This window comes from Sciurus vulgaris (genome assembly GCF_902686455.1).
Source record: "Sciurus vulgaris genome assembly, chromosome: 19".
NCBI classification, from domain to species: domain Eukaryota; kingdom Metazoa; phylum Chordata; class Mammalia; order Rodentia; family Sciuridae; genus Sciurus; species Sciurus vulgaris.
The window spans coordinates 15397469-15424784 of record NC_136480.1 but is presented as its reverse complement, the minus strand read 5'-3'; the positions used below and the strand labels follow the sequence as shown (position 1 = coordinate 15424784).

Below are 27316 nucleotides of genomic sequence, written 5' to 3'. Positions count from 1 at the left end.
CTTGGCTGGGTTGAGCCTCAGCAGCCATATTGACCCTCTTCTTTTGCTTTTTGACTCATTTGATTGACACATGGATATTGTTTGTGTGTATTATCTCACCAGGTGGGACTGTGTCTTTATCACAACTCTTTGTATTGCAGATGACAGAAATCCAATGCAAGGGATCCATTTAAACAATGTTATAGAGGTCTGATTTACCCACCATAAAATTTACCTGTTTTAAGTGTGCAACTCAATACTTGCTTGTAAACCTATAGTGTTGCACTTGTCATCATTATCCCATTAAACAACATTTGCCTCATCCTTCCAAAGACATCCACTGGCTTGTACATCTCAGCATTCCAGGATTTGGTCCTTGGGTTTAGGAAAGATCATGGAGACTTGATTTCTATTGCTTGCATTCTCAGGCAAACTATTCCTCTGTCTGATTCCAGCAGAAAATATAGAACTGTTTTTTCCAGTCTTTGAACCAACATCTTGAGATGACATCGGTTGATGCTGATTGGCTGAGAGTAGGTCACATGCCCAACCCTGCACCAATCAATTTAACCAAGAGCATACGGTGCTTTCCTATTGGATGCAGTGAGTCATATGAAGACAACTTCCCAAAGGGAACTGTCATTTGCATTATTCCTGGACAAAGAGGAATGACTAGATGCTAAGCAGGTAATACACTAGGTGTTCTCTTTACAGAAAAACCATAATCACGGTGACAGGACTTCTTTCAGGTCTGTTCTAGTGATTGTCACAGAGACATACAGACACCAAATACTCAGGAAATTTCTGTCTTGATTATGGATAGGCTAAAACTTAGAGCAGACAAAAATGAAGAACGCCATATTCCTTATTGTTTGGGAAGCCAGCAAAAATTAGGAAGCTGATTGATATTCTTGAGAGCTAGTACTTTGGGGTCATCTGAGAGACACACGGAAATACGATGGTCAGAGAATGGCTGAGCATAGAAATTGTTTTTCCTACCTTCTTAATGCCCTTTCATATGAAAAACAACACTAGTGAAGAACTAGGAATTGATTTAGGGGGTTACATAAGCTGGCAAGGAACCCAGCACATTGTAATTTAATTTAAATTTTTTTTTCTTCAAATGATATGATTCTGTACATAAAGCATAAAAACCATAAATGAAATTCCAGAGTCTTTGGACTAAATAATTCAGTAGCAATGGATACCTTAAAGCATATGCTTTATAGAAAGAGAGAGAGTTGAAAATTACAACAGAACAATTTCTATTTTAAAAGTGAATTTTCTACTTAATTTCATAAGAGCAATATGGTTCCTGGCAAATTTTTAAACCCATAGAAACCTTATTTTCGACTGACTCTCAATGTTCTCTTTCTCAACAGGAACGTTCAAGAATGGCAAAATTTTTCTTTTTTCTTGTACTTAACTGCAATCTGACTATTAAGATGCTATAAAAATTGCAAATGAAGTCATAAATAGCCACAATGAAAGCATTAACTGTCTTGGTCACTTTCCTAAAGTGCACTTTATATTTTTCCAGAGATAAATATTAAGAAATAAACCTGAATGGTTTTATAAAAAGTCCCGTTTCCTATTTTCTAAGCACAGTGGTATAATTATGACTCCAATTTATAGCATATTTTGTAGGATTGCTGATTAATTATACAGACCTCCTGATGTTTTATAGTCTTTTTAACTTTGTTTCCCTCTGCTATTTGACCACTACAAAGTGAATATCTTTAAATCACTTACTCTTCAGGTTACCTCATTTGAAAAAAAAAAAAAAAAAAGAATTTACTATTAACATCAGTTTTCTTATAAATCACTATAACTCAGAAATGTTGGTCATTGTGCTCCTTACTTTTAGATCTGACCCTCCTTTTCCTTCTCTCTCTCCCTCCCTCTATCTCTCTGTCTCTCTGTCTCTCTGTCTCTCTCTCTCTCTCTCTCTCTCTCTCTCTCTCACACACACATACACACACACTCTCCTTCCTAGGCACACCCACACTGAGCCAAAAGCCACTAATAAATTCCTTATTCTCTGCACAAGACAAACTTGGCTAAATTTTGCATCACTTGACCTGAAATGTTGGACCCAGCAACACAGCATATTTTGCTGGGGCTAGCACTAAGCCATCCAATTTTTTAAATGAGCACAGAAATCTCATTTGAATACTTTGCCCCTGTGGTTTCTTTAGAAACAATGGCAGCCCCTTTGGTTCAATGCTTAAGACTATCACTGTTTTCAGGATGACTATAATTCTTTTCATCATTCTTTGGAGTCTAACATCGATAGCCTCATTGGCAAGATGTTCCAAGTGTGATTTGCAGATTATTAAAAAAGGTTTTCCAGAAAATTCTTTTCTATATACATGCAGTGTAAGCACATTCCCATAACATCCTGTTCTTTTCTTTGCTTTAAGATTCACAATGATCTACTCTCTCGAAGCCCCTCCCTCATATCCTTATCATTATTGGTGTATCTAAATTAATATCTTCTGTTCTTGACCAAGGTGCTTTTAATAAAAAGAGTTCCCTGCTCCTTTCTTAAAGCTCTTTGCTTTTTCTGTCATCTTCTTCCCCTTGGAATTAGGAACAGGTCCTTGCAGATTTGGGCTGTTAAATAGGAGAGGACCCATCTATCAAGTCTTTAAATGTTCAGTCATCATGAGAATTATTTATTGAAGCCCATTACCTGTGTGACTTCCCAGTTCTTTTGAGATGGTTTGTCGGAAAAGAATAAAGACTCTTCATTGAGAAAAGAAATAGCTTTCTTTGCCATCGAGGGGAAAAAAAAAAAAAAAGTTGGGTATAAGAGTTGAGAGAAGAGAGGAAGGAGAATCTTTGCAAGAAGTTGACTTAATCATGGAAATTACCCTTGTGCAAAACATACTTGAAGGTACAGAAATGATTTCCCTGGGAAGTGAGTCCTCAGGTATTAACTTCAGCACATAAAGTCATTTGTTGAACTTTATAGAGAACAGTAAATATAGCTTCTATACACCCATGGCTAAAAATTTTGGTCAAATCTCTGTTTATACCTGGATGGTGATTTTCCTTTATAGATTTATAATACGGAAAAAAAGTTATAGGAGTCCATAAGATTTTGCAAACAACCTGCATGGCTGCATCTGGGGGGCAGGGCATGGATCATAGGATAATATTTAATTTATTTCAGATTCTTAAGAAATCTGATCTCCACCTACCCATCAAAAAAAGGTTAGAAATCAGGGCCCTAGTTCCAAGACGTGTCACCATTTAACCTCAAAAACCGTGTGACATTGAGGTGCTATTATTTTGAAGCCTATTTTAGAAATGATAGACTAGGGCCCAGGGATTTGTTAAAAGACTTGTCCAAATTACACGTCTAGCAGATATAGAGGCCAAGATGGGAGCCATCTTGAATGCATATGGCGGAAACTGTAAGCTTACAGGGAAACTTTGGAAAGCTTAGATTATAGGACTATTAAAGTGATCCTGAGCTTCTGTTCTTCTGCTGAAGGCAAAGAGGGTAGATGCAGTCAACATACAGGGCAGGGAGAGGCATTCGGGATTTTAACTGAAACTGGTCAACGGTAGTCTCCCATGATATGTGTGTGAGCTATGAGAGTCCACCTTCACTTCCTCTCTCAGAAATGTTACAAAGTTCTGGTAGGACAGGTTGAAACAAAGCATCATCCCGCAATTACCAAAGGGTTGAGAACCAGGGACAGAGTACAATTAAAACGTCTTTTCCTTAGCATTACCCCTATTGCTCTTTGTGTTGTGGAATACTCCTCTACTGGCTAAATTACAAAATCTATAAAGTGGGCCTTTCTAATTAAAAATTAATATTGTCCTCTGGGCAATTTAGTTACCGAGAATGGTGTTTTTATACATTCTCTACTTTTGCTTGTGCTTTTGGGAAATGAGTGTGAACATGAATTTCTCAAGATTAATAAAAACTATTTTGACAAGTAAAATTAGAAAACAAAAAAAAATGCTATTTAATTATAATCCAAGATCTAATTACAAATTTAAGGAAAACCTCCTAAGCGTGGTTATATCTTCTGTTATTTGTTGTCTTGTTTTCCTACACCCTCCAACACCACAGGGTGGCACACTGGAAAGAGATTTTATAGCAAAACCTGAGCTTCAGACTCTTTTCTGGTCCTTATTAACTGTACTGGCCTTTGATAATCTAGTTCTTGGGATTTTTTTTTTTTAACTGAAAAATCGGAATAATACTGCTCTTCAAAATATTGTAGATGAAATGAGATAAAAACTGCAAGCACCCTAAAGTATGTCCAGGGTGCTTAAAAAACTTTCCAAACACCCTTCAACACTCCGTATATTTACCATTATTCCTCTGGGTTTCTTGTCCCATTTTTCCCCATATTGTCGTCTTTATTTCCAATGATTTGTAAAGACACTTGTGTTTGCTTATTAGTCTATTATTTTACCATCTATTCTAGTGTGCTAAGAGGTTGTTTTACAAACTTCCTGACTGCCCTTTATTTTAATGACTTCTTTTTTTTTTTTTTTTTAACTTTTGAGAAAAGTAACATTACTTACGACACTTTGAGAAAAGCATGTGGAAATATAAAAACAATGAAATAGATTACCTTTCTTCCTCTTCCACATTCATATCCACACTGCCTGGTAGATTTATGTTGAAATTATCTTGGGGCATAAGTTCTCAGAAGAAAGGAATTTTAAATCTTGTATTAATGGAGGTACAGAGAGGTCTTGCATACATTAAACACAGCAATTTAAGAAAACAGTTTTAGACAAAAACAGATCCAAACGCATCCTCTTGTTTAATTTCCTTCTTCCCAAAACATGGTGTTTCGGTGCCACAGGGTTACCCTGTGAATAAATTAAATGACACTGTTTTACCAGCCAGAGGAAAAGAACTTCTGCTGTCCATCCTGTTCTGTGTCAAAAAGAATAATTAAAATTCGCTCTGTGATCTCTAATCCCCATCGAGTCCCAGGCAGCCGGTTCATTCTGGGTTATTTTACGGGGATTTAAAACTTGTTCAGAGGAAGTTAGAGCTGGATCAAAGCGGGTTAAACAAACAGGAGTTGTTTTGTGAGGCAGGGGTGGTGGGGGTCAAAGCTGCTGGTTGTTCTGCAGGTAGAACGAAACACTCAGTGGTTCAGTGGTTTATTAAACCTCAGACTTACGACAGAAAGCAAATTATCTCCAAGAGAACTCTGTCACCAGGGTGCCTGTTCAATAGTGATGTCTCTTGCTGCTGCAGAGACTCCATGGAAAGATCAATGATGGGGTTGCTTGAAATTGCCCTTGCAGTAAATCTCTTCTCCTTGACCTGCATTTAAATTTGTAATCTGCAATTAAATTTGTAATTTAAATTTATTTCCTTAAGATGGGGGGTAAAAAAAAAAAAACAGAAAAACAAAACAAACAAAAATCTCAGTTTCTAGGTCTTCCCATGACTTCTTTTATAAATCTCATATTATTGCAGAATAATCCTTCTTTTGGTAAACCGGGATAATTCGTTTTCTCTCATCAGGCTGTGAATTTCCATACATCTTTTGAAATGAAATTTGTCAGCTCAGGCAAATGCCCGTTAAATATGAAAATACCTTTTGGATTTTATCAGACTAGATAGCAAGATAATTCAACTCAAGACAAGCCCCCCCACCCCGCCCCGCCCCTTCAGAGAAAAGTTTTGGTGCTATTGACTCTCAGGTCGATCTGTGACATACCAATGCCCATTAATCTGCCCAGCTTGTCTAATTTCTCAATTGTTGCAAAGCAAGAGAGTCCAGGCCTCTTCTACCCTAATGTTGTCTATAATATAATAGTTACAGAATGGTTATATGAATTTATTGGTCAGAGCAAATAAAAAGGAGGGGGACTGAACTGGAGATCTAATTTAATCCAACAAATAAACAAGCTGATTTAATTAAAGAAGAAATTGAAATCTCAGACAAGTGTCAGCTCTTTCTTCCTGTTAGATTTTTATTTTTGTACATTACCCATTACCATACATTGGTCCACGTGGATTGTTAATGCATCCCGGATTCTGCAGCTGAAGTCTCTGCTAGCTGCTGTTTCTCTCTTCACACCTGTCGGGGTTGACTAATGGCCCCCTGGATTCCATATGCATGCGGAACCTCCCAGTGTGACCTTGTTTGGAGCTAGGGTGTTTGCAGAAGTGATCAAGTTAAGATGAGGTCACGCTGGATTAGCGTGGGCCCCATCCTAGGATCAGCTATCTGAGTATGGAAACATGACAAGAAGAGATGATGTAAAGAATTCAGCACACAGGAAAGAGCATCCTGGGATAATGGAGGCAGAAATTAGAGGGCCACCTTTCCAAGATAGGGGACAGCAAGGACGGCCAACAGCCACCAGAAGCCAGGAGAGAAACATGGCACTGTTTCTCCCTCAGCAGGGACCCATCCTTCCGGTTCCCTGATTTCTGACTTCTAGCCTCCAAAACCGTGAGTGAATAGCTTCCTGTGGTTCGAAGCTACCTGTCTTATTGTCCTTTGTAATGGTGGCCATGAGAAACGAAGCCCATGCCCATCCCGCTTCTGTTTCCTGGCTGTGTTCTCTGTGTGGTGTGGCTGGAGGAGCCAGGACTGGAGAGTAAAGGGAATGGTAGCTCTCTGCCTAAAGGCTGTGCCTGATCCCTGCCCCAGGCGCCCAGCAAATGGCGGCCATTGGAAGTAGGGAGTTGAAATCTCAGAGGCCCCAGGGGCCAGGTAGGAGGTAGAAAGAGAGGACCATCTGCTTAAAGGGCTGCTGCTCTCCTCCTCCAGCCCATCGGTGCGCTGAGTTAGGTGCTGCTAGCGTGGCCCTGTTTTCCCATTGCCACAATTAGCCAGGGATGGGTTTTATGTGAGCTCTCCCAATTATTTGAATGAAGAGAATATTCAGTGCAGAATGGATTGGACTCATGAGGGACTGGGCATCCCTTGCTCTCTTGGGGGGCTGATTGACGTGGGCTGCCTCTGCCCTTCATGAGGCATAGGAGACCCTGACTGAGGGGTGCCTGTCTTGACTGCCCTCATTCTAGGACACCCCTGCTGGCCTCTGTAGCCACTCCTGCCTCTGTCCACGGACCTCCCCTTTTGCTTGACCTGAGAAGTAGCAATACTCACATGTTTGGGTTTAATTCTTTTTTAGAGCATCGGGATTCTTTGCCTGGCTTGTAATACGTGAAACTCTTGTTTCACTTGCAAGCATTCAACTTTCAGGCATGTTTTTCTGGAACCTATCATGTAGAGGAAAACAAGAGACGCTTGTTAGAACCTTTTGATATTATTTAAATGGCACGTGACTCTCGGTGAGTTATGTTATCCCAGATCTAACAGTTTTAAAGATGTTTCAAAATCGGACTTCCTTTCTTTGTTTGTTTGTTGACTGAAAAAATGTCATCACTACAGAGTCCCTACTTGGCAGAAGGGCAGAAGTGGGTTATAGTCTTAAGGGATTTGATTACAAATGAAGTGTTTCATAGGGATTCAGGGGCAAGCGAGGATGTACCCTCTCCCTCCCCAGCAGATGAGCTTTCTTGCAGAACGACTTACCAAGACCAAGAGGTTGCCATTTTGGAAGACGCCTTCCCCTTAAGGTGATAGAATATCGTGGAGTCGGCAGCTTCTGTCATCAGTAACTAAAGTCCCCAAAAAGAAAAGATCAGCATTTTTAAAGGTCCCTTGTCCCCAGACTGGTTTGATTTGTAGGACTGACAGAGTGAGCCCTTCCATGGCTACACGCCAGCACCTCATATTCAGAAAAAGGTTCAATTGTTCTCCTGATTCCAGATGGGCTCCTATCCACCATGCCTCTGAAATCTCCAATGACAGTGGGGACACCAGGGCTTCTGTATGTCACAGGTCACCTGCTGTGTGGTGAGTGACATGACCTCTTTTCACGTAGGAAAAATTTAAGTTCTGCGTGACACCTTTATTTTTATTATTGGCTGCCTCCTCATCTTTGACTCTTCTCTGATATTATCAGTGATTTAAAATTTTTAAAAAATGCCCACAGGTACATCAGGGCTACTCCTCTTCTAAGTCAGTCATTTTCCATTCTCTTTATCTGGCTCTGTCACTCGTCTGAGCCTTACAAGGAGCTCAAGTTCAATACCAGGCTAACAGCTCCACGTCAGTCAGTAGACGGAGGTGGAGAAACTTGGATGAGAGGGAGCCTAGAGGAAGCTTCGAGAGCTCATCAAGAAACAGGCAGGAAAATAACGCTGTCCTGGGTCTGGATTTGGGCCCTCGAATCATGAAAAATAAATCAATATAGAAATATTAGTTGAAGAGCCCAATTTTCCTAAGTTGGTATAGTTACCAGATAACAAGAGCAAGGATCTAAAATACCAGTTTTGAGTCACATTTCAAGAATTCCTGGAGGCTCTTCCTCCATACAGTCTTCCAAAAGTAAGCTCCGGAGGGAGCCTCCTGGAGTCTCCTGGCACCAGTCATGAGCATGAGGAGGGGCTCAAGTTCAACTCCAAGCTAAGAGCTCCACGTCAGGGTAGGCTGCAGCACGACCCTCTCATCTGCCGTCACAGTTTGTAAGAAATTAGACGCTCTTCCAGTTGTAAGGACCGAAAACTCCATTTCTAATAAATGATTGGCTCACATCGCTGGGCGTCTGAGGGATGCTCTTGGCTTCGGGCATGAACACAAACAGGAAGTCGAGATGTTGGAAGGTCTCTGCCTTCCTGCTTTTGCTCATATTTGCCTCGTGGGCCAGTTCTTTGCTTTTCTAACTGAAGACATACTTATTTTTTTTTTCCTTTTTATTTATATATTTATAGTGTGGGTTTCTTTTTTATTTTATTTTTATACTTGTTCTAATTAGTTGTACATGACAGTAGAATGCATTTTGACACGTCGTACATAAATGGAGTAGAACTTCTCATTCTTCTGGTTGTACGTGATGTGAAATCACACCGGTCACGTAGTCATATATGCACATAGGGTAATAATGTCTGATTCATTGTACTGTCCTTCCTACCCTGCTACCCCTTCCCTCCTGTCACTCCCCTCTGCCTAATCCAAATTCTTTAAATGGTGGGCAAGGTGATTGCCAATGGTGCTGTAGGTTCCTATCTTTCAAATTTAATAGTCCTAACAGGAAGAGATGGTCTCATCCAAGAGCCCCTCGTCCTGGTGGTATGCTTATCCTTAAACCAGGCACTGTAGACAAGAGAACAGGGTCTCTTGACTGTCCGGGTCTGGGTCCTTATTCATCTTTTCATAGTGTGTGAATGGCTTTCTCATTGAAAAAAAGTAATACCTGCCAGGCATTGTGGCACATGCCTGTAATCCCAGCAGCTCGAGAGGCTGAGGCAGGAGGATCGTAAGTTCAAAGCCAGCCTTGGCAACAGCCAGGTACTAAGCAACTCAGGGAGACCCTGTCTCTAAATAAAATACAAAATAGGGCTGGGGATGTGACTCAGAGGTTGAGTGCCCCCGGGTTCCATCCCTGGTACCAAAAAAAAACAGAAAGAAAAAATGTAATACCCATTCTCCTATGCACTTAAATTATTTCTAGATACATAATCATCTAAAATCTTCATTTATCATGGGCTTCTTGATAACAGAAATGTTAATTTTCACATCACTATGTGCTAGCCGAGGTCTGATATATAGAGGGCACTGTCTTTTAGCCTTAATAGGACATTTGGCTATTCAACGTGGGTGGTGCACTTTATGTACCAGGCATTGTTTTAAGCAATGCACATCTTAATAGTCCTTTGAAGAAGAGTTGCTTTTATTATTCCATTTTCTCAAATGAGCAAACTTAAGTACAAACCTAACAAGTTACCCCAAGTCACATAGCTCAGAAATTGGAGTGTGATTTGAGTCATAGTTTAGTTCCAGAGTTTATGTTCTCAGTCACTAAACTATATTGCTTGGATGAGAAAGTGGTTGTGTTTCCCAAGAGAAAGTTTCCTGGAACATCGCATTACCCCCACATCTGGAATATACCCAGGGATAATCAGCAGCCATAGCAATATGACATGATTTCATGAAGGCTACTCGAAGTTACTACTTCTGCACACCGTCTCCTTCCCTGTCCTTCTCTTACCTGAATTCTTACATTAAAGGCCTCACCTCTTTTACTGACCTCTTTGCAAATAACCATGTAGGCAGTAAAGCATTAAACCAGTGTTAGGCACTGAAATTCTTAAAGGGAGTAGGACAGTAGTTTGTAAAATTATGATTCCATAAAGCCCTTAGAAACTCGATAAGGAAGAAATGAAGACAAGGGACGCAGCGAGCCAGTCAGATCCCACAACTGGAGAAGCGACAATATGTCAGGCACCTTTTGTGCAATATAAAGCAGAGTTTGTCAGGAAGGACGAGCTTCTATGGAAGGCTTTTCTGTTAACAGAACCCTTCCGGGATATTACTTCAGTGCAGAAGGTATTTGTTGTAATATCCTGTGAGATTCAAAAGATAAACAAATCGGCTTGGACCAGTATTTCTCAATGAGGGTGGACTTCGCCCTCTCCCTAGGGGACATTCGGCAATATCTAAGACAATGGGGGTTTCATGACATGGAGGGAGGTACTGAGCTACTATAGTCCAGCAGGTAGAGACCTGCTCAATACTGTCCCAAAGTCTCATCCAGTCCAACCATCAGGGCCAAGGTTAGCAACCCTGTCTCAGAGCACAAATAATTGGCCATGTCATACACTTGACAAGTACGAGGGCCAAGGCTGGAACCCAAATCATCTCATAAGAACTCTATCCCTCCTTTCATTATTCACATTCTTTGACATTTTTCAGCTTGGTCCACATAGGCAGTGGCTTTAGGGATTTTTTTTTTTTTGGAGTTACAATGATAACATTTTAATTGGAATAAATGACAAATAGGCCTTTGTGCTTGAAAGAGTCAGCTTACCCCTCTGAGTCTTTGCTAAGCCACGGGCCCTTGTTACCTCAGGGTGACTGAGCCCATCTCCAAAACCCAAATGTCACCTTACTGACTGAGTTCTCAGATGCTGACATTTTGCAATTCCCAGCAAATTATTTTATAAATAGGAATATGATTAACTCCTTGAAAGCTATTTTTGTTATTATTGAGGTAATTAAGATTTGATCACTATTTTTGTCGGTACATCTGCTCTTCAGCAAATAAGGTGTCAGATGGTGTTTATTGAGCAACTGTTATGCGTATCTGTGGTATGAATGAACAAATGCCTGCTTGTCTGGATCCTTTTTTATTTTCAACCAAGGCTTTGATTTAGCATGTACGAAACCCTGTTTGAAAACTGTAGCTTTGAGGCATTTTATCCTAAGAGTCGGTACACTTATACAGAAACTCATATGAACTTTAAATTCATCTTGCATTAGCTTCGTTTTGTGGCGAGATCTTCTAGCGAATCTTTAACTCTGTGGATCTGGGCTGTTATATAAGGATAGGCTTTGCTGGGTGGTTTAAGCACAGGACTCTTCAGTGAGCATCTGATATTTGTTCCTGTATGGACAGCAGAACTTATGCCTACTCTTAATCCTGCCTCCTTTTTTGTATTTTTGAGTTCGAATACACCTTTGTAGTAGCCAACAGTGAAGGTGGATTTTGATTGAAAAAAAAAAAAAAAGTGTTTTACTTGAGGGTCTAAAAGCTGTTTGGCTTATAAAACATAAAGGTCCACGAATCCTATAGCATTCATGTTAATTCCACCATTATAGTGGCCGTGGCCCCACCAAAAAGTAACCCGGGTGCATGTATTTACCTCCTACACTGATTTGGGATGACTGTTAATTTGTGTGTTATTTTCAGATTGTCAGAAACCATGGTCAGTGTGCAAAAGGAAAGCTGATTTCATTACCCTATTAAATATAAAGCGTGCTCAGGAGCTCTTGTCTAATGTTCCCCGTGTGTACAAATGACTAAGAAGAAGACACCGTTTTAAGAATGACAGAGACCCTCGTAAACACTGGAAACGGGAACCAATCTCGTGGACCCTCTTCTTACCCTCAGCCTATCAGGTTCCACGTTCCACATTGGTTCCATGTCGTAGGTGAGGAAGTTTAAACTGAGAAAGTCAAGCGAGTAGAACTGATGGAAGTGGCATGCGAACATTCCTCCCGGGCTTCTAGAATCTTCCAGAGGGTTCTTCCATGTCCGCACCTTGCCAGCTGAGTCATACAGCCTGGGGTGGGTCCCAGGAGGGTTGTAGCTTCTCCATCCTCCAGAGTTGTCACCAAAAACCCATACAGCCTCTGAAGCTGGGTGAAAATTTTAATTTGAATCTTTACCTGTGCTTTGAAAATATTGCCAGCAGTTCTACAAAGTGAAGCTCGGCCCACGCGAGACCCCTTGGTGCAGATATTTTAAAAGGACCCTGTTCAGGCTTGTGCTGGTGTCCTCTGTAGCTCAGCCTCTCTGGCCTCCTCCACACCCTATTGACTTTCCCCCTGAGGATGCTTACTTTTGACCCATTGACTCAGCCACTCGCCATTTACCTAGCGCCTACTGTATGCCTTCCTGTATACTTGACGCAGGAGGTTTCGTCCTGAGATGAACACTACCCCTGCCCTCAGAGAAGGTCTTACTCCATGTGATAAGATAATGAACAAGTAATTAAAACTTCTGGATGGCGTTTAGTGGGAAGAAAGGAAGTAGCTGCAGAAACAGAGACCAACAGGGGATCCACTTTAGAAAGTGAGCCTAGAAAGGTCTGTATGAAGAAGCTACCTCTGTGTTGGAGTGAGAAGAGTGAGAGGGTGGCAGCTACATCCAGAGGAAAGGGAGTAACGCCCAAAGCAGGCAGAACAGCAGGTGCAAAGGTCCTGGGGTGGGAAGGGGCTTCAAGTACCCGAGAACTTGCAAAAGTCCAGGGGACTAAAGATTGTTAAAGGCTAGAAATATAGTAGGAAAGAGAAGAGCTGGCCTTTTCTGTTTCATTTTTATTTTCAAGCTTCTCACATCAGGCGTCCTGAGCTCTGGTTAGGAATTGTCTCAGAGTACAATGGGGAGACCAAGCTGGATTTTTCAGTTTTTACTGGTGCATTATAGTTACATTCAGAATCAAATTCAGTTAATTGTGCTGTGTACATATATGAATATATCACAGTGAATTTCACCTTTATGCATTAAAAAAAAAAAACTATAAATAAATAGAAGGAAGACCAGTTGAATGAAGGAAAGGGAAGGGGTGGGATGTGGGGAGGGAAAGAGGAAGGACTAGGGACTGACATGGAGCAAAGTAGATTTCCATACAAGGATGGATTTCTCAACCCGGGGGGCAATAAAATCTCATTTCTATTTTGAAAGGTCCTCTGGGGGCACAGTGACACATACCTGTAATCCCTGCAACTCAGGAGGCTGAGGGGAGGGTCACAAGTTCAAGGCCAATCTCAGCGACTTAGGCCCTGTTTTAAAATAGAAAACTTTTTGAAAAGAGGCCATGGACACAATGGTAAAACACATCCCCAGTACAGAAACAAACAAAAGCCAAACCAAAAACAACAACAGGACATCTAAACTGGAATACTTGACCTCGCTGGAGTTTGGTAAAGGAAGTAAGGTCGAGCTTATCTGCCCACTGAGTAAAGAATGGATTTGAGCCAGGCGTGGTGGTGCACGCCTATAATCCCAGCCACTCAGGAGACTGAGGCAGGAGGATGGCAAGTTCAGGCCAGACTCAGTCACTTAGCAAGGCCCGAAGCAACTCAGCGAGACCCTGTCTCAAAATAAAGCACAAAAAGGGCTGGGGATGTAAAACAGTTCTCTAAGCTCCTTCCGGTTCCGGTTTTTGTGTCAGCAAAAGTGTTTCCCTCCCGCAGGAAATAGATGCTGGGGCCTGAGAGATGTCCAAAGTCATACAAGTTGTGAAATATTTTGATATTTTTTAAAGTTCAGTGTTCGAATCTCATTAAAAATGTATTGGCTGACATATTTCAGAAATAAATATGCTTGATAGCACCTCATTTAAGTTTCTCATCTAGGAAAAAGAAACACTTTCAGTGAAAGGTTAAAGGTGATGATCATGGGGTCATTTTCTGATTCCTCATTAGCAGTTTTAAAGACTGATGGTGGTCTACAAGTCTCACGTTTGTATAACGTGGTGACTGCCACCAAACAGACAAATGGCTACAACCTAATAAGTTATCCCAACTGAATGCTGAAATCGTTTCAGCAAGAAAATATTGAAAGTATTAAACAAGCCACACATTCCAATAATGTCGATGCTTCTATTATCTTCCACAGAGATCTTCCATGTTCCATTTGATCCTGGAAGCATAGATCAAATAATATGTGGATGAGCCAGGCGCCGTGGTGCACGCCTGTCATCCCAGCAGCTCTGGAGGCTGAGGCAGGAGGATCGCGAGTTCAAAGCCAGCCTCAGCAAAAGCGAGGCGCTCAGCAACTCAGTGAGACCCTGTCTCTACGTAAAATACAAAACAGGGCTGGGGATGTGACTCAGTGGTCGAGTGCCCCTGAGTTCAATCTCTGGTACCCCCAAAAATGATACGTAGATGAACATCCTAAAGATGAGGCCATCCAAGGATAGAACCTGATGTATAGTTTGGAAAGATGACAGAATGGCAAAAATAATTCTGAAGAATCCTCAGAGATAGACTTCACGCCCTGTGCTTCATTTTTTCATTTCAGAATCACCATTTCTGAAGATGGGAACCTCAGAATCGTCAACGTGACTAAATCAGATGCTGGGAGCTACACCTGCATCGCCACCAACCATTTTGGAACGGCTAGCAGTACGGGAAACTTGGTCGTGAAAGGTAACGACTTACCCCAGACATAGCACAAACTCACGTGCGTGTGTCCTCGTCCCTCAGAAGGTAATCTGTAGATGGGGCGTCATGCCTATTAATATGTGCAGACACCCCCGCCTTGCTAGATTGACTCATCACGGCAAACGTGATACGATGACTACTTCTTGGAGAACTGTTCGGATGAATGTGATGGACAGGCTGTCTTCTTGCAGAATCATCCAGTACACTTTGGAGAATTCCAGCCACTGTAGCTATGATAGTGTGGTAACTAATGTTATCTTCAATCCTTTAATTAAATTTCTTTCAAGTCTCTGTAGATTTGAAAGTCGTGTCTAGGAACACTGTGCTAACAAATTAAAAACCCATGACTCAAACGCTATTTTTAGCAAACATTGTTTAAACAGTGACATGGGTGATTTTTTCAAACTTAGCACTGATTATCGGGAGCTGTGCGGAAGGCGTAGGGATCAGCTCTGTGCTGGGTTTGAGTCCCTGCCAACCCGGTCAGTTTTAAGGAAATCTTATTTTCCAGGTGCTTTAGTCCAGGTGCTTTATGTCTTAGGACAGAAAGTACTTTGTGATCTGAGCACATGATAAGAAGCTGTCCCAGCACCGGGTGGACAGCAGGGTGCTAAGAAAGAACTGGGAAGGGCGCCATCTTGATTGACATCTCATTTGCGTATGCATCACTTGATGCCTGACCAGTCGTAGGATGCTTGAGTTGCAATAATCTCTCTGCTGCTTGGACTGAAGATGACTTTCAGTCCAAGTCCTTGGCTTGCTCCGGGGCACCAAGGGCAGAAGGGGTACTGGAACCCAGGAATCCCTATTCTGAGTTCTTGGTGCTTTTCTTTTTCCCGCCTTTTTATTGGTGCTTGATAGATGTACATAATGGTGGGATGTATTGTTACATTTTCATACATGCGTACAATATAACCAGTAAGAAATTTGGCCAGTAGGAAATTTAGTTTTAATTTTTTTTATTTGACCTAATGGGTTAAACATGACAGTAGAATGCATTTTGACACATTGTATACAAACGGAGCAGAACTGCTCATTCCTTTGGCTGTGCATGGTACTGAGTCACACCAGTACTGTAATCATACATGTATATAGGGTAATAATGTCTGTCTCATTCCACTGTCCTTTCCATCCCCACTGCCCCAGCTCTCCCCTCACTCCCCTCTGCACAATTCAAAGTTCCTTTATTCCTCCTTACCCACCCCCCACTATGGATCAGCATCCGCTTATCAGAGAAAACATTCAGCCTTTGCTTTTTTGGGATTGGCTTATTTCATTTAGCATATTCTCTGGTTCCGCCATTTACCTTCAAATGCCATGATTTCATTCTTCTTTATAACTGAGTAAGATTCCATTGTGTATATGTACCACATTTTCTTTATCTATTCATCTATGAAGGGCATCTAGGTTGGTTCCAAAGTTTAGCTATGGTGTATTGAGCAGCTATAAACATTGATGAGACTGTGTCACTGCAGTATGCTGATTTTAAGTCTTTTGGGTATAAACTGAGAAATGGGATAGCTGGGTCAAATGGTGGGTTCATTCTGAGTTTTCTGAGGAATCTCCACACTGCCTTCCAGAGTAGTTGCACCAATTTGCAGTCCCACCAGCAATGTATGAGTGTGCTTTTTTCCCCACATCCTGGCCAACACTTATTATTGCTTGTATTCATGATAATTGCCATCGTGACAGAAGTGAGATGAAGTCTTAGAGTAGTTTTTTAAATTAATTTTTAAATTTGTCCTAATTGTACATGTGTTTCTCTGATTGCAAGAGATGATAAACAGTTTTTCATATGTTTGTTGATTGATTGTATTTCTTCTTTGGTGAAGTGTTTGTTTAGTTCCTTTGCCCATTTATTGATTGGGTTATTTGTTTTTTTGGTGTTAAGTTTTTTGAGTTCTTTGTATTTCCTGGAGCTCAGTGCTCTATCTTGAGGTGCATGTGGTAAAGACCTTCTCCCATTCTGTAGGCTAGGAAATTTTTTAACTTAACCTATTTCTGTGTGATAGATAACAGAAAGGTCATATCATATTATTTCTTTCTGACCCATTTATAGCTCCCTCTGTGAAGTAAGAAAGGCTTATGCAAATAAAAATATCCAAGAAGAATATTTACCTCAATATCATTTAAGCAAGGAGGCTAAATATCACCTAATTATAAATTTCACATTCATTGAAAAAAGGGAGTTTACTAGTATTTTGGGACATCTTTTATCATAAACATACTTTTCCATATAGCTAGAAAACTGAAAAGCCCAAGAATTAGAAGTAAATCTGTGTTTAAAGGAATTCCATCTATTTCAGTTTATTTCATTTTTCCCTCAGAGCAATAGCAACAGCATATGACTGATCACACAGTCAGTCTGTCACAGGGCAGAAGAAAAAAGGGTAAAATAATATTTCTAGAACCGTTCCAGCTTGAGTTCTTTGGTTATCAGTGGCTATCTTAGTTACCAAAGGCAATTTAATGATCCAGTAGGACCAAGAGAGACCCCCACAGCTTCAAAAATAGATAATGGCAGAATTGGGAGCTATTTGAGATTATTTGCCCATTACTCAGAATATAAGGGAATACTAGGGAGCTGTCTTCAACCCTGATTAAGGGTCAGGTGTTGGAGTCAGAGCGATCTGGTTTTAGTCTTCGTTCTCTATCTCTGTGACCTTGGACAGGGTTATTAGCCTATGTGGGGGTATTAGCAGAGCCAACCCGATACGGGGGTTTTGGTGACCGGGATTATCTGCATTTAGCACTGTGCCTGGCATCAGGGAAGTGTTAGTAAGTGCTTCATTGTTTTCTTTATTTATGGTACAGTGGCGAGACACACGTTCTAAATCGTTGAAGCGAGCACATATGAAGTCTTTACCGCAATGGAACAATTAGCAATGACCAAGTGAAGGTACCACAACGAAAAACTGAGAGTCTGAAAGTGATAAACACCCAAACAGACACTACAGATGCCTTCCAGGCTTTTCAAAGTGCAGAATTTTCACATGGAGGAACAAGTCTCCTGCTGTTTGATTATCATGCTTCTTACAAGCATCGGCTTACCTTGGCTCTCAAGGAAAGACCCCTGTTTCCCTTTTAGTGTGCATATCCCAGATACCAGCAGCCCTGGGACAAAACCACCGAGTACCTTGCAATTCCCAGCTGCTTACCTTCTGCTGGATACGGTAGAGTCCTCACCATATACCAGGGAAGAAACAGGTCATGACTGCTTCATTTTTTTGGTCTGGATATAAATCTTGCAGAGATAATAACTTCTACCTATTTTAACAAGCTAAATAATTTATTTCTTGCCTGCTAGTAAAATGTAAACAATACTTTCCCAAGAATAGTTGTAGACACTTCTCAAACCTTAGGAACAATTTGCTTCTTGCAACGTGTGGTAGGAAAACATGAGTTCTCCATTCAGGACCAATGACACAAGAATCTTTTAAGAGGCAGCTAATTAAAAGGAGAAGTGAGTTGGTCCACAGAAAAGTATTCAAGATGCATGGTGACCAGATAAAATTGCAAAAATGGTGAAGAAGTTTGCAAATGATTGGAGAAGAGAAACTTGATTGAAGGACGAGAATCAATCAGGAGCTTTTTTTGTGGATGTAATGAAAGGATTTAGAGGGACAGGTGACCAAATACCCCAGGTGTTGCCAAGGTCTATGGAATACTGAGATTTTCTAATAGATTAAAGAAGCGGGGAAAAGCCAGGTCAGGAGGAGCTGGGTGGAACGAGGAGAGAAGGCAGCAGAGCAATCCAGGGTGAGCCATGAGGTCAAGTGCACTGTGCCCCGGAGCCTGGTGGCCATGCAGAATTCACCTGCCTCTGAGCAGAGTTCTCTCTGAACTTGGCTGGTGAGGCTCAGCTGGCCTCCGGGTCTCCACAGAGGCCTCCTGCTCCTTATGATTCTTCTCCTAGGCAAGTCGGGGAAGAAAAGAAATTGAGCTTTCTCTGGCCAATATGTTGGCAGAAGTTAACAACACTGCTCCTTTGAGTAAGGTCAGAAGAGATGTGGGTGCTCATTCTGCCTCCCATTAGCGTTAATGGGACGTACCTGTGCGTGCCCAGGGGATGGCCAGCTTTCCGAGAAGGACATTAACATAAATTGAGAAATACGGTGGAGAAATCTGCTCCATAAAGCACAGTAAAAGCAGAGGGAAAACCATTCTGAACTCCTCGTGAACTGTACCCAGGACAGAGCCACACATCAAAATGCTTGAGCCCTGTTCCTTTCATGCAAATGCGACGGTGTAGCCTGAAAGATGACTGAGTGCTTGGATTTTAATTCAATTTTGAGATCTACAAAGGGACTAATTTATCAGAGACGGTGTTCTCTAACCTTAAAATGTGCTTGTCTTCGTTTTGATCTCCTCCTATGTCGGGGATTAGAACACCAGGAAGGTCAGACATCAGAACACGTCTTTTCTAACCTTTTTGCAGTAATTCTATCATTAACCATGCTTTTCAAATCCGATTCTCTCCACCACCCGGGCCCCTGTGTTTGGGAGAGAAGCTACAGTGTCAGGCGCCGGGTCAGCAGATAGGGGAGCAGGAGGAGGGGACACAGCCACCGTTCCAGACACCCAGACGTGGGAAGTTTAAAATAAGTCTCTGGCAAGTAAGAATGGAATGGATAAATATTCAGATTATGCACGAGCAGGCTTCCAAACTCTGCACCATTCTATGGGGTGCCTGGGGGACTCTGGATGATCTGCCATCATCTGAATCTCTCAATCTTACTGATCTCACTTTTCAAGCTAGTTAAAGGACATCGGGAATTTGGTTTGCTGTATAATTCTAAGCAAGAATGGTTCTCAAATCAGACCTCCCCCTGCAAAAAAAAAAAAAAAAATCCTTCCAGAAAGCCTAATATGTTGCCTTTGAGCAAAAACGTGACAGCACTTGTCAATGTTGTTAAGAACTCTGCGGAGGACAGTCGGCATTGGCAGGCAATATTGGACCCCCTGATCCATTTCGTTACTACTGCGGAGTTACAGGATGCTGTTTGCATGACAGTCTTGAATGTACAGGGTTTACAAGACACATATTTTCAAGGAGCAGTTCTAGAGAAGAGCAACTTGGAGTGTTTATCTTGGGTGTAGATCAACCCGATAACCATGATAAAAGTAACCCTTGCTTCTATTGATCACCTCCAGGGCTCAAAATGAAATGCAGGGCTTTAAGCTATGGATGTGATTACCATGGTTTTCTTGTCGAACAGCTTCCAATCTGACCTTGTAGAACTCTGGCTGGTGGTTTTAGGCTATTATGACTGCTACTTCATTTTTTTTTATTGTTGTTACTATTTTTGTGGTGCTGGGAATTGAACCCAGAGCACTTAACCACTGAGCCTTTTTTTTTAATTTTTAATTTTGAAATAAAGTCTCACTAAGTTCCTTAAGGCCTGGCTAAGTTGCTGAGGCTGGCCTCAAACTTGCCACAGCCTCCTGAGTTGCTGGGATTACAGGCATGTACTGCTGCACCTGGCTCAGACTGCGCTTTCAAATGCTGTCCTACACCCAAGAACTTAATATATGTTTTCCAGCGAGTGAAAGTTCAGTAGAGTGCTTAATAGGAATGTAGAGCTCCTGGGATCACCCCATTCTAAAAAATGTACATATCTAGAGATGAGACCTGAAAAAAAAAAAAAAAAAAGAAAAAGAAAAACCCTGTATTTTAAATAAACATCCTGACTGATCGTTAGGAGCAGTCTAATTTGAGACCACTGCAGGAATTTGCAAACTGTGCCCTGTGTGGCATATCAATCTAGATTCCTGTTTCTGTAGATGCCAAAAGCTAAGAATGGCTTAACTAGTACAGGAAAAAAGTCAAAAGAACAATAATATTTTTGGGTACAGTGGTGCACACCTATAATCCCAGCAACCTGGGAGGCTGAGGCAGGAGGATCACAAGTTTGAGGCCAGCCTCAGCCACTTACCAAGATGCTGTCTCAAAATGAAAAATAAAAAGGGTTAGGGATGTAGGTCAGTAGTAAATTGCCACTGGGTTCAATCCAGTATCCAAAAAAAAAAAAAAGTAATAGCCAGGCATGGTGGCACATGCCTGTAACACCAGCAAGTCAGGAGGCTGAGGCAGAGGATCCCAAGTTCAAAGCCAGCCTCAGTAACAGCAAGGTGCTAAACAACTCAGTGAGACCCTGTCTTTAAATAAAATACAAAATAGGGCTGGGGATGTGACTCAGTGGTTCAGTGCCCCTGAGTTCAATTCCCGGGACCCCCTCCCAAAAATAGTAATAATAATATCTTTGAACGTGTGAAAATTTTGTGAGATTCATCTTTCGGTGTCCATAAATGAAGCTGTGTTAGAACCCAGCCGGGTCATTTGCTTGCATATTGACTGGGATTGCTCTTGTACTTTAGCAGTGGAGTAGTTATAACAGGCTGTATGATACACAAGTATCTGCATAATAGCTTCAATTTCACCTCTTCACCTTCAAAGCCTTAAATCTTTACTATTCATCCATTTACAGAAAAAAAAAAAAAAAAAACACTTATCCTTTCTTTTGATAACTTTTCCTTTTCCACAAATAGATCTTCCTCAAAATTTGGCCCCGAAGCTCAGAGTAGCCAGCTGTCCACAACTTTCATTGGCATGTCACGCTGATCTTGCCTCATCTCACTGAATCTGACTCCTCCTCCCTGAGGTTGCTTAGGAGATTTCTTTCCCAGGATCTAAGCCTCACCCCAATAGCAAAAGGGTTGACCTCAGAATGTAGATTGAAGTGGAAGGTCCAGAGAGAAGCCATTTCACTGAAGGAGAAGAGGAAGAGAACGTGCCAGTCCCTGAAACAATGTCTGCAGTGCTGTGCTCCAGGATCTGAGCAGGCACGCTGGACCCAGAGTACTAGACCAGGGGGGGTTCTGGAGCAGGAAGTGCACTCTTGTGGTGTGGAGATGAGGTGTCCCCCCAAAGCCTCCTGGGTGGATGCAGAAATATTCAGAGGTGAAATGTTTGGATAGCGAGCTGAAACCTCATCATCCACGCTAGATGGACTGGGTGGTAGGCAGGCGGGGCATGGTCGGAGGAGCTGGGTCACTGGGGGCTGCCCTGGAAGGGTGCATTTTTCCCAAAGCCCCTGGCCCCTGCTCTCCTTCTCTACTTCCTGGCCTCCATGAATGGAGCCGCCATCTTCCTCCTCCCACTTCTGCCATGATGTTCTGTCTCACTGGACCCAAAGCAATGGACTTGACCTGTCATGAACAGAACCCGTGGAACCATGAGCCCCAGCGAACTTCCTCTTCTAAGTTGTCCTCATTGGGCTTTGTGGTCACAGCAACACAAAGCTGACTCAAACTCATGCCTGCTGGGAATTTTTCTGGACACCCCTCCCTTCTTGAACCTTTCATCATGAGCCCAGTGAGTTCATGTGCTGCCCCTGGCCCTGGGCCTGCCTGCACCATCTTCTTTCACCAATGCAATTCTGGAAATTGGCCTCCCTAAAAATGTTCCCTCATTTCGTCTGGATTTTAAAAGAGGTTTTCTGTGGTTGTTCATCTGTGTGTTTAAATTTGTTATTCGGTGTACAGAATTAATTTTACAAGAAGAAAAAAAAATATTTGTACTATAAATGACTCTGATAGAAAAGAGGTCTTCTGTAGGTCTTAACCAAGACCCCGTACAGTCTTAACAGTAATCATTTCGCTTGCCTGATCTCCAACCCTGCAAGCTACAGATGTTTCTGTAGATTCCTGCACATTTAATTGATTTCTTCATTGCCAGAAGTAATGTTTTTTGGTCCATGTCATCCAAAGTTTACTTATGTAAAGATTCCCTCAAATGCCTGTTATATAATCAACAGAAAGGAAATTTTCTTACCAGTACCCAAAAAGTGTCTACAGATTGCTCTGGTGCCCTATATCAAATTGCTCTTCTGTGTTAACTAAATATGACATTGAGAAATATCAGCTTTTCCATGCATAGCATGATGGACACCATACCGTAGAGTCTTTTCAGTTGGAACCTTATTTGGGAAATAAATCTGAAGCAACCCACATCTTCAATGCAAAATTATTCAAGGCTTTATCCATATTTGACTGGGAATCAATCAGAAGTCAGCAACCAGCAGTGACGTTTGGCCGCTAACACACAACGAAAGCTTTTAACATTGGGCCCTTATAACAGAATGCATTTTGACCTAATTAGATGTCTTCCACTGGAACCAATTATTTCTAGGAGATAATTAACAGTCTTTCTAATAGGATTAACACAAATTCTGACCCAAGGCTTCTAGAATAGAAAGCAAAAGTTTGTTGTCAGAAGTGCTCAATGCTAAATATGATAGGTCCTTCCACAGAAGGCAGTGGACAGAATATGCTAATTCTAGATCTCACCAGGAAGTTCTGCCATACTGAGCCGCAGCTCAGATTGGAGAATCCTAAAGAAAGGGTAGGTGATTGTGCCCCACGTCCTGCCTGTGTTCACAGAGCTCGATGGGCCTGAAAATCTGGATTTCCCCTGACACGCTCATGGACACTCATAAAAGTCATGTGGAATATTTATAAATCTGAATTGGGCACTCATACAATTCTCCACCTCTGAAAACCATTGTAACTATTTTACAATGTATAAAACCAGTTGTATGTTCCTATGGGGGGGAAAAAAAAGAACTAGGTAGATTTAGCAAATGTTGTGCCTTTAGGAAAACCAGTCATAGATATAGAAGGATCCCCCTTTGTCCAAATCTTCCACCAAAGAGCATCTTCCAGGCTGGGGATATAGCTCAGTTGGTAGAGTGCTTGCCTTGCTAGCACGAGGCCCTGGGTTCAATCCTCAGCATCACAAAAAAAAATAAAATAAAAATAAGAGCATCTTCCTTCTGTAATGCTGAGAGCAGAGTTTATAAAGATGGCTGGTGGGGTGTGGCTGGAGGAGGTGGGTCACTGGGGGCTGCCCTGAAAGGGTGCGTTTCCCTTCCGCCCCTGGCCCTTGCTCTCCCTCTCTCTACTTCCTGTCCACCATGAATGGAGCAACATCCTCCACCACCACGCACTTCCACCATGATGTACTGTCTCACTTTGGACCCAGAGCAATGGACTTGGCCCATCGTGAACTGCACCTGTGACGATCCACCCTGGCTCCCGTTCTGCACACCCCTTCTTCATCCTCAGTGTAGAGGGAGCCTAAGTTATTTATTTAGCCCCCTAAGTTATTTATTTATGCCAAATCTGTTCTTTTGTAGGAAAGTGTCTATGTCAAAGATGGCCTTCACGTTCTTGCTTTTGGTCTAAAAGACACCCTGTGGGTCAATAAACTTATAAGGAAATATCAACCTCAGCCCCCGTTATCAGTAAGATGCCAGTGACACACCAAGGTGACCCGATTAATTTGCATACAAGGTTGGCAAAAGAGAAAGATATAGCATGGAACAGAAAGGATCCTCACACACTCGGAGAGGGGATGGGAACTGGAATAGACCCACAGAGATCAAGTACTGTTATCAGAGTACAGTCTCCATGGTCAGCAGTTCTGTTTCTGGACTCACCCTAGAGGGCGTCACATATGCACTAAGCAAGACTCCCTCCATTTGCAAAGGTGTCGGTTACATTGTTGCTTGTAATGGGGAAAAAAAAAGCAAATTAGAGAACAATAATGTGGTATCATGTAATAGATATGCTCTGGTTAAATATGAAATTAGTAATATAAAATAACATCATGTAATTTTCAAACACAGAAATGCACGCACAACATAAATACGCACTTGAAGGGGGGATGTGGAGTGAGATGATGTGGAAGGCTTTAGCTGTGTTCAAGGTGATATATTTGCATAAATTTTTCAACAGATGAGAAAAAGGCACATTAAAATGTGCTGAAAACAGCTAATTCCAGAAGTGGGTATATGAGTATTGGTGAATTTTTGTTGTAGTTTTATATGCATAAACTAAATTAAAAAGAAAAGCTAAAAAAAAAAGAAAAGAAAAGAAAAGAAAGGAAAATCTCAGACCAGATTTCCATACTGTCACCTATTACAGGCAAAATCATCTGAACAGTCCATCAGACTTTTGCCTGTTCTCCCAGGTAATGCGGAATAGACCCAACCTTTCTCCTGGTGGTATTTAACCTGTTCATTCCAAACACCTTCTTTTAAGGAGCCGCACTCTTACAGAATGAAATAATGTTTTTTTTTTTTTTCCTAATGAAGTCTTACCAGTCAGAATAAACAAAACAAACATAAAAGGCACACAGAAAATATGACTCTTTAGCTTCCCAAAATGTGAAGCACATAATTAATTTCTTTTCCGGGCATTCAAGGAGATTGTGTTGTACTGATGTGGTTTTAATTGAACTTATCACCACAAGCAGATAATAAGCGGTATACTGAAGATATCCATCTGGCTTGCCTTGAAACCACCACCCCCCCGCCCCCGTTTCATTCTTGGTGGCTGTCATTGACCATACTAATTGCCTCATTTCAGCTATTGTATAATCAGTAAGATTTAGCTAAGAATGTGATAAAATGCTACTCAAGAAGAAGCTGATATTAAAAAGCATAGATCTCTGACCTACCTCTGCTAACACTTCTGCACACATTCACAGCATTATTAAAGTTATATATTTCTAAATACATAAGTAAAAATCCATCTCGTTCTCAGGCACATCTTTCTAGGGTACCTCTGTCATCTCCTGTCACCCTGCCACAGAGCTATTCCCCTTTCCAAAAGAAAGAAGTGGTTTATGTTGAGCGTTTCCGTTCATTACATTGGAAAGCTCGATATTGCTGGTTTTCAAACTAGGGTTTGCTTGCTTTCTTATAATTTCCTAAGCCGAAATGGATTTTAAATGGCTCATTGCATCATAAATAAAAAAGAAAGCAAAATTGGGTATTTTATCTTCCCAGCATCTGAACTTCCTGTGGTTTGAGAATTGCTGGGTCCTGTGGATTGGTTTTATGAGCACGTGATCTCTCAGAAGCAGAGGGCATGTGGTGTGCGTCTGGATCCATGTTAAATCGTGGTCTCCTTTGACTTGAGAGATGGCCCCGTGATGTAGCAGGGAGCAAGCGCTTGGTCCCAACTCTGAAAGAGAAAGTTTGTTCTCTAACAAATCCTGAACCAGAAAGAGATATGTCAGAATAATTCGTGAGTGACACACTTTCCCTTCTTGGCATTCGCTTTGCATGCCGAAAGCAAGAGGAGTATCACCCTCCCAAAGGAGCAGCCTCCCCACACCATTATTGAATTTCTCCGGCTGTCATAGGTAATCAGATCTGAGAAACCCACCTAACAGACCGTGGACCTTTAGGTTAAATACAGAATCGGACCGAGATGAAAGCCAGTTAATTAACATTTCCATCATCTCTCTCTGATTTGCTTTAGCGAGATCCATTTCTAAAAGGTTAAAATGGTTGTCTCCCGGATGCATCCATTTGAGGAGCTGAAAGGAAGTTTCTGGTTGCGCGAGAGAAAACGTAAGCAGAACATTTAGAGTAACGGTGACTTTTCACGTGGCCTCCTAGCAAGTCTGTAATCAGTGTGCAAAAGTGCCAGACATTTTATTAGATGAAGATTAGCAACATCTGCTTTGAAGGTTTTCCAAACTGGAAAACATGCCACCTGTCCTTAATTCTTTCCACATTCCCCTCTGTCTGGAAGTATAACTGCAGATAAATCTAAGCAGAACTTGAATTCTGCCTAGAAAATTAAGGTGCATGTGGTTGAATCAGAAATGCCCTTTCTGTGTATGTATTTTGTAAGCCTCGCCTACATTTGTTCTGATAAGACCAGTTTCCCTCTATTGGAGTGTAAGTACCTCCACAGTGTAAGTAAAACGTCTGATTGCTGTGTGTGTGTGTGTGTGTGTGTGTGTGTGTGTGTGTGTGTGTGTGAAAGAGAGAGAGAGAGAAAGGGAGAGAGGGAAGGAGAGAGAGAGAGAGGGAGGGTATGGAGTTTGAATTCATGGGCACTTTATCACAGATCTGCATCCCCAGTCCTTTTTACTTTTTATTTTGAGATGGGGTATCACTGAGTTTCCCAGTCTAACCTTGAACTTGTGATCCTCTTGCCTCAGCCTCCAAGTCTTTGGAATTACTGACATATGCCACCTTGCGCTAACATTTCTTGATAATGCAGGAAAAGGACCTTAAATTATAAAGACCAGCATCATCTGATGCAGTCCACAGTATGAATAATCCAAAGGTACAAAGGACAGCCATCTCCCTCCCTGTGGGTCATGGTGGCCCTAAAGCAACACACATCAGAACACGAGAGGGTTTTTAAATAAATGCATGTTCCTGGACCCTCCTCCTGACCTGCAGAACCAGAACGTCCAGGAATGGGACTGAGGAATTTGTGTGTTTAACAAGTTGCCCAGAGGACGCCTGTATCCAGGGAAGGACAGACACCCAGACGCTCACCATCTGGGAGTGGATATTGGCAGCCCAAGAGAGCTTCGTTCAGATGCAGAAGAACAGGGGGCACAGTGAGTGAGTGAAGCGGTAGAGGCGATCGTTGAACAGGGAGGTAGAGAGGAACAACATTCCACCCAAGGAGGAGAGGGTACAGGTAATCCCAGGCAGAGGAGCTTTCTCCATTGGTCCAAAGGCATGAAAGCTTCCAGAATATTCCAACACAGTGGA

The 27316-nt window shown here is 41.8% G+C and overlaps 1 protein-coding gene across 6 annotated transcripts in view; it reads left to right on the top strand.

The window, feature by feature from the left end:
- LOC306650301 (contactin-4) overlaps positions 1-27316 on the top strand; it is a 953963-nt gene that overhangs the window by 865019 nt on the left and 61628 nt on the right. For all 6 annotated transcript variants that reach the window (XM_079122191.1, XM_079122188.1, XM_079122189.1 and 3 more), the window contains one exon: positions 14584-14711. In XM_079122191.1, the coding sequence (XP_078978317.1) occupies positions 14584-14711 (128 nt within the window). The remainder of the gene's footprint in view (positions 1-14583; positions 14712-27316) is intronic.